Genomic DNA, 17614 nt, shown 5'->3' on the forward strand with positions numbered 1-17614 from the left:
GAAGCTTAAAATAGATTGATTTTGAATTGTAATTTTATACAGAAATACCATTTTTTACCTATCTTTTTTCCTTTAAATTTCTATCTACAAATAGCATTGGAACATCAAGTCAAGACATTAACCCGCTATTATCTAATACCAAAATTTGTTATGTTGCTTGCAACCATGAATTCCTATAAGCTTCTCTGGCATAAGAATCCTTTACCCCATTCTCAATATCCATCCAGCCAGAATCAAGAATTACCATGAATAGAAGGTTCAATAAAATCAAACCATCTCCAGGATTTTGATATTCCCTGTAGAATTTGCAGCAATTAAGGTAGAGGATTGGCCACGCCAACAAACAGATGAGATAAATTGTGCAGCATCATCTGTATCCTGGCCTGAAAGGGGGTCTGTGGCTTGAAACTTGTATGACAATGCCGGCATTGGGAATGCCTTGTGGTAGATGACAACCTGTTCAACCAGAAACATAAACACCAACTAATAAGAACAGTACCAATGCATTGGTATGCTTTCCATAGGTGTTCAACTAAAAACATAAACAGCAACCAGCAGGAACATTGACAATGATTGGTACGATTCTGTGGCTGTTCCACCATGCACAGCAATAAATAGGAACATTGACAACACATAGGTATGATTTCAGATCAAACGTTGTTCTATAGATCAAAGAAAAGATTAGATAAGTATCATATTTTTCTTTAATCTACCAAAAAAAAAATAGAGAAAATGACAGCCCACTAGGTATCTTCCACAGAATCGTAGTGAGGGTTCACTCTCTTCGCAGGTTTTAGGCTTAGCAAAAAAGCGGATAATCCAGAAATTGATTTGAACTTATTGAAATTTTTCTCCAAGATAATATAAATTTGCCTTCCCTGGTGAAAGCAATTATAGATGCAAGGGGAACTAACCTACAAGCATGAATGAAAATTCTTGTTTCAACTAAAAACTAATTACCTCATTAGTCTCTGAGCCGGTAGCAATATAACCATCAGAAACTGACAAACCCACGAAGTTCTGCAACAAGGAAACATACAAAAGCTATAAATCGTAAGCCTATGGAGCCATATGACTTGCATCTAGTGAACAAAATTACTACATTTGGGCTCCGAAAACTGTATAACAGCATTTGATTCATTAGACCATAGCTGTGAAGATGTAATCAACTAACATGCTTTTGCATTTACCCATTGTAGAAGAAAAAAAAATTGAACTACCAAAGAGCCAAAAAATTTTGAACTAAAAAAAAAAAGGTCAATAAGACATTAATTAAACATCCATGGAATTATATATTCAGTTCTTCATCATAAAAAAATGGAAGTACTGTAAAAATTAATTAAACAAACACGGCCTCCAATATTGTCAACTTCATATCACAGAAATTGGTATATGATTCACAAAAAAATATATAGCATTCCTTTTGGCTGGTGGTGCAAACTATTGATAGAACACACAGTTATCATATATTGATTTCTCCTCATCTCAGTTAGTGACCTTAAATAAATTTTGACATTCATAAGCACAGCAGACGCAAATAGAAACACAGGTATAAGAACTTGAACATGTCTGCAACCTAGTACTTCTGGTATGAAAAATGTGTGAAATTACCTTCATATTCATGTGACCTGTAAGTGACATAACCGGACTGTCTATGACTCGAGATGTGCATGTTGACAAATCCCAAAGCTTCAGAGTGTTATCGGTGGAGGCAGAAACAAGATTTGTCCGGTCTATGAACTTGACATAACTCACAGTTTTGTTGTGTCCCTTCAAGGTACAAAGAGGAACCTTCGCATTACGAAGATCATAGTAATAAATTTGATGATCCGCTGAACCGAATGCAAGTGAGCGACAAGACTCCAAAGGAAACTGCACACAGCAAATGTTGGCCTTTGTTTTTATTGTACCAATACTTTCTCCCTGTAGAAGAAATCACAAGACAACTTATCATTCATCCATAATTAGGTATTTGCAGCAATCATATAGATGACTGCAGTACTTTTTAAAGCTGACATCCACCAAGGGCAAGAGTAAAATTGCCTGATTGATACTCCATAGCTTAACAGAACCATCATCACTCCCGCTGGCCAGCATTGTCGGGTCTGCTGATGAAAAGTCAATGGACCATACACGCTTCTCGTGTTCTTTCATCTCCATGAGTACTTGACTTCTTGTAACGTCCCACACCTTGACAGGTTAAGCAATTTAGTTAATACAAAGTAATAGTGAGCTGACAAGTGAATCAGAAGTAACGGTTGACCTACCTGCACTACACCTTCAAAGTTACTTGAAGCAATCTGGCTTTTGATATAACTGTTCCAACATATATTGCTTAGCCTTGATCTGGTAGCTATTTCCACCACAGGATAATGGATGTCACGATCCTCATTTATGATCGAGTCACATTCAAATATTTTGATTTTCTTATTAACACCAGCTGTAGCAAAAAATTCTCCATCGCGATCAAAACTAAGTGAGCATACTAGATTTGAGGAATTTAGAAGATCCGCCTGCTTTAAATCAGCCTTAACTTTTAATTTTGAGAAAGATAGATATTTGCATAATCCCTCAAGGAATGGTTCTATCCAACCACTTCGTCTACCTTCACCATGATGTTCTTTTGATGTCAAATTATTCACAGAACTTCTTTCAGTTGCAATAATAGAACCTCTACCATCACTACTTATTGATGAATGTCTTGTCAATGGCTTGGCTGAGTGCTTGATTGGCCTCCATCTCGTTAAAAAATATGCCGACTCTAGCTTTTTGAAATTGTCCATCAATCTGGAACTTCTCAAAAGGATACTTTCTTGATTTTCACTATCTGACTTCTGACCCTCCAAATTATCATCACACTCCTCTCCATTGTGAACTTGGACATCTGGTCTGAACCGTTTTCTGGATCCACTAGCCAAACCATCATCATCAATAATATTCGGAGATGGGAAACTTGATGTTGAATGATCTTCCTTTACCAGATCTGGGAATGAACCACCTTTTCCCTTAGAACTTGTTTTATGCTTAACAACTTCTTCAATATCAGAACAGAGAAATGAAACAGTATTTTGCAACTTATCTGCAGCATCCTGTTTCCGTTGTTTTACAAGCAAGAGAAAATCTAGCAATAACTCCTGCTCCTCTATTTTCTCTTTAAGTTCTATTGCTGCCTCACGTTCTTCTAAATCATCTCTTGGTTCATTAAGAAATTCACTCTCTAGCAACTCACTGCAACAGATATAGGAAAGTGGATCAAGATCTGACCTCACTGAAGCCATCATACTAAAAATGTAATTAAGTGGAAACCTTGATACAAGTTAATCCAAAATGCAGACTATTGAAAGACGCATGGAGATCCCTAAAATGTAACACTAAATTATTGAAGGGCTGATAATCTTGTATTTGCAACTACTTAATATTCGGAAAAAACATATCAAACTCCTTCACCAGATGCAGCAGTTTACATATCAACCAAATGCAATTACTAAATATCCTTTCTTCCAAGAGCAATATCATTTAACCCCAAATCAATCCTAGAACATCAGGATACAGCTTAGAAATGTAGCTCCATTGTCAGCAACACTGAGCTAGTGGTTTCTTCTTTTATTTTCTTCTCATCCTTGTTTTTCCAATATAATGAAAAATTTCAATTTCTACGGTCATGAATCCATAACAACCTTGAAACTCACCTAATCTAATTTTGACTTGGTATAGGTCTACCGGAGGTTCATCAAGCCTAAGAGCTACACCACGAGAAGTGTGCTCTTGTTTCTCAAATAAAAAATTTCCAGGTGCAGCCATAAATTAATAATTACTAATACAGTGATACATTTTAGACTTTGGGATATATTGGTCCTCACCGATAAGAGATTGGCTAAGGAAAAAAAAAAGCAGAAAAGAGTCAAATTGAAAGTTATTCTGGAAGTAATTTACCCCATTTTAGGCCGACTATTCGGCTCAGGGTGCAGTAGCCATAAGCAAAATGAAGCTTCTTTTGGCCATCTCAACAGCAACTGCGGAGGTAGAACTCGATGTCTCAGACTAGACATTGTCCTACTCTTTTCTTCTCTTGAGCTGAATGGGCAGAATAACTGGTCACATGAAGTTCTTCATGTTAGTCTATAGAAACAAAAGAGCTCTAAGCAGAATTGACTTTTATCAATAATTGATGCATCTAAGATTTTATATAATTTATAATGTAGACACAGCAAACTTATAACAGAAACAGATAAACAGAAGCCATTGTTTACAAACCTCAAATAGAAGAACTCCTAATCGGTAAATGTCTGAAGCACAAGGACTTGGACCACCAGAAACTTCTTCAGGACTTGTATACCAACTGCTCTCCATATGCAATATCTGTTTCATTGGAAATGGCTGTCTCTTATCTTCTAGTTGAGCACTCCTCTCTCTGGTTCTATGTTCTTCACTCTGCTGCATTAATGATTCGCGTGCTGCATATATTGAACTTGACTGCATGCAACTTGTATCTGACAAAGCATTTGCTGGAGCTTTCATGAATTGAAAAGTCCCACTTGCTGCGTTGCTTCGTTTCTGATGCAAGGCAGAGGTCAACTTCTTAGCTTCCAGGGTAGGGCTATTTAACCCATCCTCGGGAGAATCAGTGCCAGAATCTGAGCAAGATGCAGACTCGATGAAAGAGACACGATTAAAAGACGACATAACAAAGCAGGAAGGCCTCACATTATGAACAACAATTCCTTCTGAATGTGCTACATTAACAATGTCTACTATTTGCCTAAATATATGCAAGCATTCAAATGCATCCACGGATCGATCCGGTCTATCTAACCATTGCCTCAAGCTAATATCCCCCCATTCAATAGCTCGGACAAAAGGTTCAACTGGTACCTCATCCTCACACACCCCAGACAATCCACCCCGGTTTCTTAGGTCATCAGTGTGTGCCACCACAACCCCATCTCTTTCATTCCTCAAATCCGAATCCTGCGATGAACCACCCAAGAAGCCGAATCTTCTACCATGATTAAGCCTTGGATTCCGGTTTGAGACTCTGGAAGCATTCAAATCCCGAGAACTAATAGACCTCTGCCAAGCATTCTCAGATGAATCTTCCATGGTTATCCTCCTATAGCAGCATGAAGGCAAGAACACACACATCCAAGAAAGTCTCTCTTTTGCACCACCATCTTGAATCAAAACCTCATCTCTGATAACTCCCAGTTTCTCAGCAAGCAGAGCACATCAACAACTTCTCACAGAAAGACAGAATTCCTGCTAGGCAAAAAAGCAACTTCATGAACAAAATTTCAGCACCATACAAAGCAGAGGCCATCATCACCACACTAAGAATGATCCAAAAGAAAAAATCAAAACAAGCAGGATCAAACCACAAAACCCAATTCATTATTTTCAACACAGTCACTAGAAGTGCAAAAACAATCAATCTAAACCAAGTAAACAAGAAAACCCTAGAAATGAAACACATGCAATCAATCTAAAGCAATAAACCCGAGAAGAAAAAACATGTCTTGGGAACATACATGGAGAAAAGACCGTGACTTGCATGTGTGAGAAGGAGAGAGAGAGTGAGTTACCAGTTTCACCATGAACAGGGTATTTGTTTCCTTCCAAAGCCTATCAGGACTAACAGTATCTCTCCACTAACAAAAAGCAAAGAATAGAAGCTCTACAGCAGTTTCACCATAAAGGAAGGAAGCTCTCTCCAGCCTCATAAATTCCCCAATATATTTTCAACAACAAAAAACAAACAAAATATCCCCACACAAAGCAGAGAACAGTGTTTTGAAAATGAAAAAAAAAACAAATTTATGTATAATTCCCAAAGTCTGGAACTTTGTAATCTCTATGCAAAATGGGTAGAGTTTCAATCTTCTTGTATCCTTATTGGGTCTACCGTCGATCAGAAAAAAAAATGATTACTTTTATGGGGGGCTTGCTTGGCAGCCAGAGAGTCGAGCAAGACCACTTCTTTCAACTCGTCTTGTTTATCTTCCCGCTTTATTCCAAACTACCAACGTGGACCAACAACGGCCTCTAAGTAATATGAGATCACAGTCTCATCTATCATAATACCCACGTGGTCCATTCCATCAAATACGTCATCTAGTCACAAACCAAACTAAACTCCAGGGTATAACATACACAAATACGTACACTCTGGTTTTGAGTCAAACTTCAGAGTATAAATACCTATGTCTTAATGTCTATACATTAGGGTTTTTACATTAGGCAACTTGGACATAGTGTGGCATGGGTTACCTAAGGGGTCTAATCTTAATTACATATTATACACATGCTGTGATGCTAATATCTCCTACTTTGTAATATTAAGATAACAATGTTTATTCCCTTCCCAAAGAGGACTTCGTTCTTAGTTTAATCTGATCAGGTACAAAAGCAACTGGGGTTTAATCCAATGAGAGTGTTTAGAATCGGGAGAAAAGAAGACCTTCCTAAAGAAGAAACTCGTTAGTAGTGATTACGTTCGAAAGCAAAAATAATGAACTAATTAAAGTTTAATCCAATGAGTATCAAACACGATCTTCATCAACCCACTTCCAATCATAGATCGACAACTCCTTTCTGAAAATGGGGAGATAATGGAACCACCTTACTTTTAAGTTTTCATTCTTTTGAATACAAAGCTCATGGTCAGCAACTTAATATAGTAGATACTCTATGATAATCTTCTTCTTTTTTCCCTTGAGGAATGAGATGGTAGCCAAAGACAACAGGACTACAGGAGAGACCGATACTTAGGTATTGGTGTTTGTTTTTATATTGATGAGGCTAGGTGAGAAGACTCACTACTAATAAAAAGATCAATGACAAATTGGAAGGTCCTCATCTTAGGTCAAGAAGATCTCAAATACTGTACCAACTAAATGACCAATTCAGCAACTCTCTGTCCCTCAAAACAGAAAAAGAATTAAGGGATTTAAGGCACACCTAACTCTCACATGAAACTACCACTTAAGCTCAGTTAACCACCATTAGTTAGACATATAAAAATAAAAGAATCGTATTCAAACGAATGTATTTTGCATATCCCCTAAACAATGTCTTTATGCCTGACGTAGTTCACTTTGCGTAAACCACAAGTCCAAATGGTTCTAAAACTCGGGAAGAAATTAGCAACACCTTTATGTGCTCAAAGTACTAGTACTCGAACAGGTTTATAATATAATGATTATGAGCTTTCAATAAAAACAACTAGAATTTAAAAGTTGAGATACTAAGATAACTGAGTATCAGAACTATTAGCACCTAAGGATGTTTAAAAAAAAAGTTGTATCTCCTTATGAGCTCAAGACATGTCGAAACCAATGCATTGTCATGTTGGATAAGACTGATTTTATAGGGATGGAGCGCCGCATGGACTAAGTGTGGCAGTCGAATGACTAGTCGTGACAATATTACTTTATCAGACTATATAATTGGCTCAACCACCTGATAACAATTTTTTTTTTATAGAAACATTATGAGAATACCCTACCTAAAACATTCATGTACCTGTTTCCATTTTACTATGTCTTCTTTTCTTTGACGATCAGACTTAAAATCGGCCCGATTGAAAACTTTCTCAATTGCTAAACGCAGACCACAAGATATTCTAATGCGTATAGATATTCTCAATGCTAAGTGTTATCGTTGCATATATTGTAGATTTGTAGACCAGTGGACGATGAAACGATCATTGTCGACTAGCCAGAACTAGAAGATATATAGATTGTGTGGTGGTAGCAACCAATTCAGTTCCAACTTCTCATTAATATTTTTCGTTTTCTAGGCTCGTGGTGTGACATCAAATGTTGTCTGAAACCCCAGAATTATGCGATATTTGATTTGCGTTTGAACAAAGCCATTACATCATGACAAATTAGAAAAAGCACCTGAATGTGAAATGTTTGTTTCTTGTAATGCATATATAGATTGACCATCCATGGTTGAGAAATTGAGATGATGTAATTCTGGCCTTCTGTATCAACCAGAAGTCGGTCAAGCATTACATAATATTTATACACACTAACTTCTTATATGCTTTGTTATATTGTAAAAGTGTACGTCCTTTGATCTAAAATCGTTTTTATCACATTAGAAGTAACTGAAAATGCTCATTATGGTATGTGTGGAACCAAATATGTACTTCTAACAATGCATAATTGAGATTTCATTTTCTTACTTGTACACATTCAAACAACATTATCTAACAGGTAGTCTAAAGTGGAACTTTATGTGATCATAGACTCATATAGTCATAAGAACCTATATGGATGGAGTTATCATTTTGTCCTCCTATATATAGATATTATATATAATTATATCGAAAAGGGGATGATCCATAAATGTTTATAACAAACAAGAGCCGAAACTCTACCAAAATACCACCATAAACTCCTCACACAAAACAGTCAAATATAACGAGGTTTTAGAGAATGAATTTTCTGATATATTATTCATCTCACAGTGGAGGCTATATATAGAGATACAATACGTACAAACCCTAACCCTACATGTACTACACATGTACTACACATCTAGACTAGGAAAGTAATAACAATTTAATTTACATTCCTAAACTATATACATGACTCACGCTAACACTCCCCCTCAAGTTGGCGCATACAAATCCACCATGCCCAACTTGCCAAGTGAGTCATAGAAGGCCTTCTTACAAACTCCTTTTGTGAGTATATCTGCAAGTTGCTCTTCTGTAGGGACAAAAGGAAAGCTAATAATTTTAGCATCTAGTTTCTCCTTTATAAAATGACGATCAACCTCCACATGCTTAGTACGATCATGTTGCACAGGATTCTGTGAGATATCAATGGCTGCCTTGTTGTCACAGTATAACTGCATAGCGCACTTGGGTTTAACCCTCAAATCTCGTAATACATTCTTCAGCCATAACAACTCGCACACTCCATGAGCCATACCTCTATATTCTGCTTCAGCACTAGACCGAGCCACCACCTTTTGCTTCTTACTCTTCCAAGTAACAAGATTACCTCCCACAAAGGTAAAATATCCTGATGTAGACCTTCTATCTGTAATATTTCCAGCCCAGTCTGCATCTGTAAAACCACAAACGTCAAGGACATTGTTGTGTTTAGAAAACATTACTCCTCTCCCAGGAGCGGACTTCAAGTATCTCAGAATCCTCACAACAGCATCCATGTGATCCACACTGGGATTATGCATGAACTGGCTCACCACACTTACTGCATATGCAACATCAGGTCTGGTGTGTGTCAAATAAATCAGCCGTCCAACTAACCTCTGATAACGAGGCTTGTCGGTAGGTACCTGGTCAGGATACTCTGCTAATCGGTGATTTTGCTCAATAGGAGTGTCAATTGGAGTACAATCCAACATACATGTCTCTGCTAATAGGTCAAGTATATACTTCCTCTGACACAGATAGATGCCTTCACTCCCCCTGGCTACCTCAATGCCCAAGAAGTACTTGAGTGCACCTAGGTCCTTCATCTCAAACTCTGTGGCTAACTGGTTTTGCAAGCTATCCATCTCAACAGTATCATTACCAGTAACAACCATATCATCAACATATATGATCAGAGCTGTTACCTTCCCTTATTGGTGTCGGAGAAATAACGTGTGGTCTGAGTTACTCTGCTTATAACCAATCTTTCTCATGAACTGAGAAAATCTTCCAAACCAAGCACGAGGTGATTGTTTGAGACCATACAAAGATTTTCTCAATCTGCACACAAAGGTACCTGAAGGAGTAGTTTTATATCCAGGGGGAAGATCCATATACACTTCCTCCATAAGTTCTCCATGAAGAAAAGCATTCTTGACATCAAAATGTTTAAGAGGCCAGTTTAAGTTAGCAGCAAGAGAGAGCAATACCCGGATAGTATTCATCTTTGCAACTGGTGCAAATGTCTCATCATAATCAATGCCATATGTCTGAGTGAATCCCTTAGCCACCAAGCGTGCTTTATACCGACTCACTGACCCATCTGGGTTATGCTTCACTGTAAACACCCAACGACATCCTACTGCCTTTTTTCCATGTGGTGGGGATACAAGCTCCCAAGTATTGTTCTTCTGTAATGCTTCCATCTCCTCATCCATTGCTTTCATCCACTTAGGATCTCCCAACGCATCCTGCACTTTGTTAGGTACTGACACAGCAGATATTTGATTCACAAATGATTCATATGACTTAGACAACCTTTGGGTAGACACAAAATTTGTCACAGGATACTTAGCTTTGGCTTGGAGGGTAGGTTCATACTTTTTTGTTGGTTTACCCCTAGTAGACCTGTTTGGTAACACATATTGCCTACTATTAACATCACTAGTATTACCCCCAATGGAATTACTAACCTCAGATGGAAGATCTTCTATACCAGGGAGACATGAGTCAGGGGTATTAGAAACAGCAGGTGAAGCAGGAGGGGCAGGAACACTTTCAGCTTCTGGTACCTGGATCTCTGAAGCAATCACACCAGAATCATCTGGTGGTGCCTGTCTGTCATCTTCCGGTCCCTGAACCTCTGGAGTGGCTGGTGCATGTGAAACTGGTGCATTAGTAACCTCAACTGAATGACCTGTCTCCCCCTCTCCATGATACAGCTCTTCAAAATATGAATGCTCCCCCTGAAGAGCAGTATCAGAAGAGGTATAATAGCTCATGTCCTCAAAGAAAGTAACATCCATAGTGACATAATACTTCCCAGTAGGGGGGTGATAGCACTTGTATCCTTTCTGATGTCCCCCATAGCCAACAAACACACATTTCAGCGCTCGGGCATCCAACTTACTTGACCTTTGACTCTTTGGGATATGGACAAATGCAACACAACCAAATACACGAGCAGGGAGATTATAAAAGGAAGACAAAGAGACATAAGAAGCTAAGACCTCAAATGGTACTTTTCCTTGGAGGACACTAAAGGGAAGACGATTAATGAGATGGGTAGATGCGATGATAGCATCACCCCATAGATCCTTAGGACAATGGGCACTAAAGAGAATACAACGAGCCATATCAAGTAAATGTCGATTTTTCCTTTCGGATACCCCATTCTGTTCAGGTGTATAAGGACACGTTTTCTGGTGGATAATCCCATGTGTTTTGAAGAAAGACTGAAAGACACGGTTGACATACTCCCCCCCATTATCAGAGCGAAGAACTTTAATTTTGGCATTGTACTGTGTTTGAACTTCGGAAAGGAAGGCTTCAAAAGCCGGAAAAACCTCATCCTTAGTTTTAAGAAGAACAACCCAAGTAAGACGTGTACAATCATCAATAAAGGACACATAATATCGCATACCAGACACTGTGGGTTCTTTTGAAGGTCTCCAAACATCAGAATGAATTAATTCAAAAGGAATGACACTTTTATTTGAAATACTAGGCAGATATGTTGAGCGATGACTCTTGCCAAAAACACATGTTTCAAAATGTAAGACTGACTCATCCACACCAATAAACAAAGAAGGCATGGATTTTTTCATAACACTAAAAGATGGATGCCCCAAGCGTCGGTGCCATAACCAAACTTCACTTAGCATGTCAGAAGTTGACATTAAAGCGGTTCGTGGCTGTGCTCCTAGTTTCTCCCCTGCGTATGTCTGGTCCAGACGAAACAGCCTGCCCCTCAAGTACCCCCGACCTAGTAACTCCCCAGTGAGAAGATCCTGAAAAATCACATACATGGGAAAAAAGGTCACAGAACATTTGGATTCAACATTCAACTGTGGGACAGATATCAAATGATGGGATAAAGCAGGTACATATAGCACATTTTGTAGGACAATAGTGGAAGTGACACGAACTGGCCCCTTTCCTAACACAGGGAATGCCTCACCATTAGCATTAGTAACATATGGTACTGGTGGAGATGATAACTCAGCAAAATAAGATTTGTCATAAGTCATATGATCTGAAGCACCTGAATCAATAATCCATGTATCACCACCAACAAAGTTAGAAATATTTAAGGCCATACCTATCTTACCACGACCAGCTACTGATGCTGTGGGTGTGGCGCCTTCTGCTGTGTCATGATCGTGTCCGACCACACCATAGACATCTGGTTCCTGGATCAACTGGACAGCTGCCTTTGCCTTGGGACGAAAGGTTGGCCTCTTAGGCCTAAGATGCGGGTACAACTTCCAACAAGAGTCACGAGCATGGTCACCCTTGCAATAAGAGCAAGGACGAGACTGGTCTCCGAAGCCTGGTGGTGGGCCTTGCTTGTGGAGTGGAACTGAACTGGATTGCTGAAGGAGTGGAGCTGGTGCTTTTGCCTGAACAGTGAGACTAGAGACTTCAAGTTGTGCTTGAGTAAGGCTTTCCTGCTGAGGCTCATCCTTACGAACATATGTAAAAGCTTTAGTCAAGCTAGGAGGCTCTGTCATCCTGAGTAGCTCTCATTTGGCACTGTTATGTTTTGCATCAAGACCCCTCAAAAAATGATGAACTCGCTCAAGCTCCTTTTCCTTCAAGTACCAAACAAGATCCTCCTGATTCTTGATCTTGCAGGGACGTTTCGCATCAATTTCAGCCCAAATATTCTTCAGCTTAGTGAAATATTGCGCCACTGGCTGCCCATCCTGCTGCATTGCTGAAGCAGTGCACATCAACTCATGAACCTGTATGAAATCAGACTCATTGTTATACAAGTCTTCCAATGTGTTCCAGATTGCCTGAGCTGTGTCACATTGTTCCACCAGATCACTTATGTCTTCATTCATGGCCTTGTATAAAACTGACATCACAAGACCATCATCATCTTCCCACTTAGTGTAGGCAACAACATCACTTTCACTAGGAGCCGTAATAACCCCAGTTACATGTCCCATCTTGTGCATCCCTCGGAGATGAGCCGTCATGATTTTCTTCCATTTCCGAAAATTGGTTCCATTGAGTTTGGGCCCCCCAAAGGAACCACTTTCAGAATTCTTGACAGATACTTCAAATGTCTGAACATCATTCACCTTAGAACTCTCTGTTCCAGAACCCATTGCAACACAAATACCAAAAACAGTAGTTATGTAGCAATATAATAAAATCACAAAACCTGCGTCAGGTGTCGGAACCAAGCACGGCAGTCGTCGGTCTTGAGCACGGCGGCGTCTTCTGGGCACGACGGTGATTTCTGGGCTGGGCACGGCTGGATTTCGGTTTGGGCACGGCTGGAAACAAACCAACTCCGTGAACAGTAACCCGGGAGCGAGAAACACCGATCGGAAAAACTTCGATCAGAGACTAGAATAGAATCGTTGGGAAAACTTCAACGAAAAAGTGCAGCGGAAAAACAAAGAGACAAAGTCCTTTTGGATCTTTGCTCTGATACCAAGTCAAATATAACGAGGTTTTAGAGAATGAATTTTCTGATATATTATTCATCTCACAGTGGAGGCTATATATAGAGATACAATACGTACAAACCCTAACCCTACATGTACTACACATCTAGACTAGGAAAGTAATAACAATTTAATTTACATTCCTAAACTATATACATGACTCACGCTAACAAAAACAACAAGCAGTCCACCATAATATCATCACCGTTTCACCTATTTACAGCCGTACCTCTAAGGTTCATACAACGTGTGATTCTCGCAACTCATCTTCATGGCTTCGCTTATTTGTGTTATTTTACAATTTTTTGTCTATGAAGATTGTAGTTTGTTGTTTATGTTGAATAATTGGTTTTGTATTTGTTTCATAATTTTCAGATTATATTTGACATGTTTTTGAGACTATGCCGAATCTTTTATTCTTATAATTATTTTTTTGTCTTTCCATCGTGTGTTCTACTTTTTATGTACATACTTTTAGATAATTTTCAGATTTGTGCGCACGAATTTAGTGCTTGAATGCAGTCTATAAAATTGTGTTTGATTGCTATTTTCATCAATTATATTGATACAAATCGAATTATGCTCTAAATAGATTCGGTTCGTGTTAATGTTCTTGTGTATTGTTACATGTTCTTGTTCTTAAATTCCCCAAAATGAAAGATAATGTAGTATAAGAACTCTTGGATATTGATCAGTAAAGGATACTGTTTTTATTCGGCGAAGAATTCGTTTAATTGATTGGTTGCTTAGTATAGATTCCCTCAAATTGAGGGTTAGGTATGTAGTTATGTCTAATTAACTATACATCATGCTCCCGGCCGCTTCTGGCCCAACGCAGACACTACTAATCCTCAGCACAGTTATTTGATATAAACAAAGATAGATAGAGATCCACTAATAATCTAGGGTTTTTCTTATGATCGAGATTCGAGAAGTACTAATCAATCAATCTGGGTTGTAGAGATTCAAAGTACATGCACATAGTTTTACCATCTTGGATTTTTGTATATCTTGTACCAAATCACAGCAGGGATGTGTGCTCCTGATTGAGCCAATAAACAACTAGAAACATGAACACCGCCATGTATTCATGTCTTGGTGCAACAAATTCATGTCACTTGACTTGAATTAAGTGACATGAATTTTGTTTATATCAAAATCTAGCTCGAAACTTCATATGAACTTGACATTAAAGAATCATATAACTTCTATAGTAATTTCTTAATATGATCTTGCTAGGGACTGATAACCCTACTTGTCTTTCGGCCACCGCTGCTTAGGTTTGACCTCGGCCGGTGACTCCTTCCGGCTTTACCGTACCCGTGCGAATAACAACCCATCCGGACTTGCATGTACGTACGGAGGTGGTCATGGCATGAATTGCCCCATTGTAGACGTTCTCTCATTGTAAATTGTGCGAGGCTCGATCGCTTTGGCTCTCTTGGTGGCCATGTAATTGTCTAAATATCGCTTATCGAGATCGTATCGGTCAATGTGTAAAAAGATGTATTAAATTATATCGAATTTATCGTATTTGTTATTCTTAATTAAATTTATTATATTTATAAATTTTACTACAACTAAGTACCAAATAAAAATACACAAATGATTACAAATAATAAAAATAAGTGTCTAAATAAGAATTTGTTGGATTTGAGGCAGATAAGCAGTGGTTTGACTTTACATATGAAGTTAGAGGTTTCGCCTGGTGATTTTTTCAGCTTCTCTAATTAAGATATCAGCGTTCAAAACCACTTTGAATGTGAATATGAAGTTTTTCCGTTCAAAAGAAAAATAAAATTTTACTGATTTGAGGCGCATCGTGTCTCAATTTTAGATACAATCATTTTTTTATTTCCTCGTAAAAATAACACAATGATATTTTTATTTGAAACAAAAAAAAAGTCCGATATATCGGGTCAAAATCAGATTGATATGATATATCAGATTTTGACCATAAAATTAACGTTGACCGATAACTTGAAAGTATATCGTATCGTTTTTTTAATATCGGGAATATATCATTTTTTTAATATATCAGGATATTTAGGAAAGAGTGGCGATGGGCAGATTTTCAGGCTCATCCGGCCTGTACATGTTGGTTTGAATTGGTCGAGTCTTGCACTCTGCGTTGTTATACCCTACATATATATGCTTGAACGATTATCATCAAAAATGTTTCCACTGATTTCATATCGCACTGGAATTGAAAGAGCTATATATCCATGCATGCATGGATATTACCTGACACGAGAAACAAGCTAAAGACGAGGAGTTTGAGTTTGTTCAGTATAATCGGATATTAAAGTTGAGGAATAAGGAAGGATCTATATAGTTTGAGGGGCAAAAGAGAGGTTAAACCCATAGGCGGATCTTAGAGATGGCGTGCCAAGCACCCGCTGAGCAAGTTTTAATCAGACCAGGCTAAATTATTTTTTCTGCCGGGTAGAAATAAGGCTTTCAACACTATTATGTATGATATAACACCTTATTACGATATGATAGCCAACATATTATTGATTTTCTGGACTAGTGTGTTGTATAAAACTAGCTAGATTAGATGATACCATAATAAATCATTGTTGTTACAATGATTTCATTTCATTGTAACAACATTACTATACTTTGTTACTTATTTTTTTCCGCTCACCTAATTTTTAAACACTAAATCCGCCTAACCAGTCCTGATATAGTTTGAGAAATAACTAAAGAGTGAAATATATACACGAACCTTAAACCGAGTTTTAGAAGCAAATCCAATCACTTAATTAAGTTGAAGTAGTACAGTAGTAATACCGGACCTGTAATTTTAACGCTATCTGCTTCTTAATTAGGCCCTTAATTTTTCTGGTCATTTTGGTAGAAACATTTCTTGGCACTTTCAGTTCTTTCTACTTCAAACGTTCTCAGCAGAAGAACCTCGCTTGACATGCTTCTGTGTTTCTGTAGGCATTGGTCTAGTCATCAAACCAGATTGAGGACGTCCTTGTCTTAATAAGAACATTGGATTCGTTTGGAGTATATATTTCATTTTCTATGATGTGGTAGACATACCTGTCCTACAACGCACATTTACGTGTTTGTATTGTGACCACTGGGCCAAGCAACAAATGATACCCTCCAAAACGCATACATAAACCCACCCAGAATTCTCATGAACGGATAAGTTCTACATAACTCGAAAGTTTAATACCAAATTAGGTGGATGATTCATCCTTACGCTGAAATCATTTTAAAACAAAGACAAAATCATGATACATTTCACCTCATTTTGATACTAAAAAAGTAAAAATTGGTAACAGTAGTTTCAGATTTCAATCTTTCAAATGAAAACTAAGAAAAGACGATAGTTACCTAGAACATCAATAACCTAGTATTTGGTTCCATAATGTGAAATAACCAACATACATGTAGCTGCTCCATGAAGGCAGCTTATTACAAGTTTTAACCCAAATTCATGACAAGTATTATCTTTAGCTAGGAGAACATGCACAAAGAGTACTTGTCAGCTTCAATTACTGAAGCTCCAACTCAAAATTTTGTGATTTTGAATGCTCGCTCCAGTTGATGCAGTGAATCCCACGTACATTTCATCAAGGAAAACATCAGAGAGATCAAGAGGAACCTTAATCAAAGGTCTCCCTGGCTTTTTTATGTTTTCTGGGGCCAATGTGATGCTGAGCTGGTTGTTCCAGTACTCAATCCATGCTTGGTAATTGCCTCCATCATTCAGTTCTACTTCCTTGAAAGACCAGCTAGTGCTGTTACTGTCCTCCTTTGTGTCATCGCCAAGCCAATATCCGGCTTTGTAAGAAGCCAGAGAAGTAAGAGAATTGACATCAACACCTACATGATTGTTGTCGATATCGCTGTGTTCGGCGTCTTTGAACACATCGAATTCGATACCAAAAACATGGTTGCTGGGATTACCATCGTTTGTGTTGTTTAAGAAGCCGAGATACTGAGCTGCAGAGGCACCTTGGATGCCAGGAGCAGGAACAAAAACGAGGACGAATCCATGACCTCCAAGAGGATCCTTGTATGGGGCTATAGAAAAGGTAAATGAGGTTGTGAAAGGCAGAAGGTTCAAAGAGTTTGAGTACCTTGTAGGTACCTTGGCATTGTAGAGAGCTCTACCAATAGAATAAGTGCTATTTTCAGTAAGAGAAAGTACACCGGAATCTGTCGTTGCATTGCCGTAGAGCAAGATATCAGAAGAATTGAAACCATTAAAGGTGAAATCAATTGCAGAAGTAGATTG

At 38.3% G+C, this 17614-nt stretch overlaps 2 protein-coding genes across 5 annotated transcripts in view; both read right to left on the reverse strand.

Moving 5' to 3' along the window:
- Positions 1–17614, reverse strand: part of LOC126789140 (protein SPA1-RELATED 4) — a 24758-nt gene continuing 7144 nt past the window's right edge. Inside the window, exons 1-8 of one of the 4 annotated variants that reach the window (XM_050515217.1) lie at positions 5580–5842; positions 4255–5256; positions 3934–4091; positions 2268–3228; positions 2044–2190; positions 1612–1923; positions 961–1020; positions 1–456 (exon numbers count right to left, since the gene is read on the reverse strand). In XM_050515217.1, the coding sequence (XP_050371174.1) occupies positions 268–456; positions 961–1020; positions 1612–1923; positions 2044–2190; positions 2268–3228; positions 3934–4091; positions 4255–5142 (2715 nt within the window). In that variant the 5' untranslated portion in view covers positions 5143–5256; positions 5580–5842 and the 3' untranslated portion in view covers positions 1–267. Of the gene's footprint in view, positions 457–960; positions 1021–1611; positions 1924–2043; positions 2191–2267; positions 3229–3933; positions 4092–4254; positions 5460–5525; positions 5843–17614 lie in introns of those variants that run through there. The other 3 variants (XM_050515219.1, XM_050515218.1, XM_050515220.1) reach the window with 3 other exon arrangements.
- The window catches only part of LOC126789157 (L-type lectin-domain containing receptor kinase VII.1-like), a 12190-nt gene continuing 11406 nt past the window's right edge, over positions 16831–17614 (reverse strand). Inside the window, exon 2 of the mRNA XM_050515250.1 lies at positions 16831–16978. Within this exon, the coding sequence (XP_050371207.1) occupies positions 16865–16978 (114 nt within the window). The 3' untranslated portion in view covers positions 16831–16864. The remainder of the gene's footprint in view (positions 16979–17614) is intronic.

Source organism: Argentina anserina, chromosome 3 (assembly GCF_933775445.1).
Source record: "Argentina anserina chromosome 3, drPotAnse1.1, whole genome shotgun sequence".
Taxonomy (NCBI): Eukaryota; Viridiplantae; Streptophyta; class Magnoliopsida; order Rosales; family Rosaceae; genus Argentina; species Argentina anserina.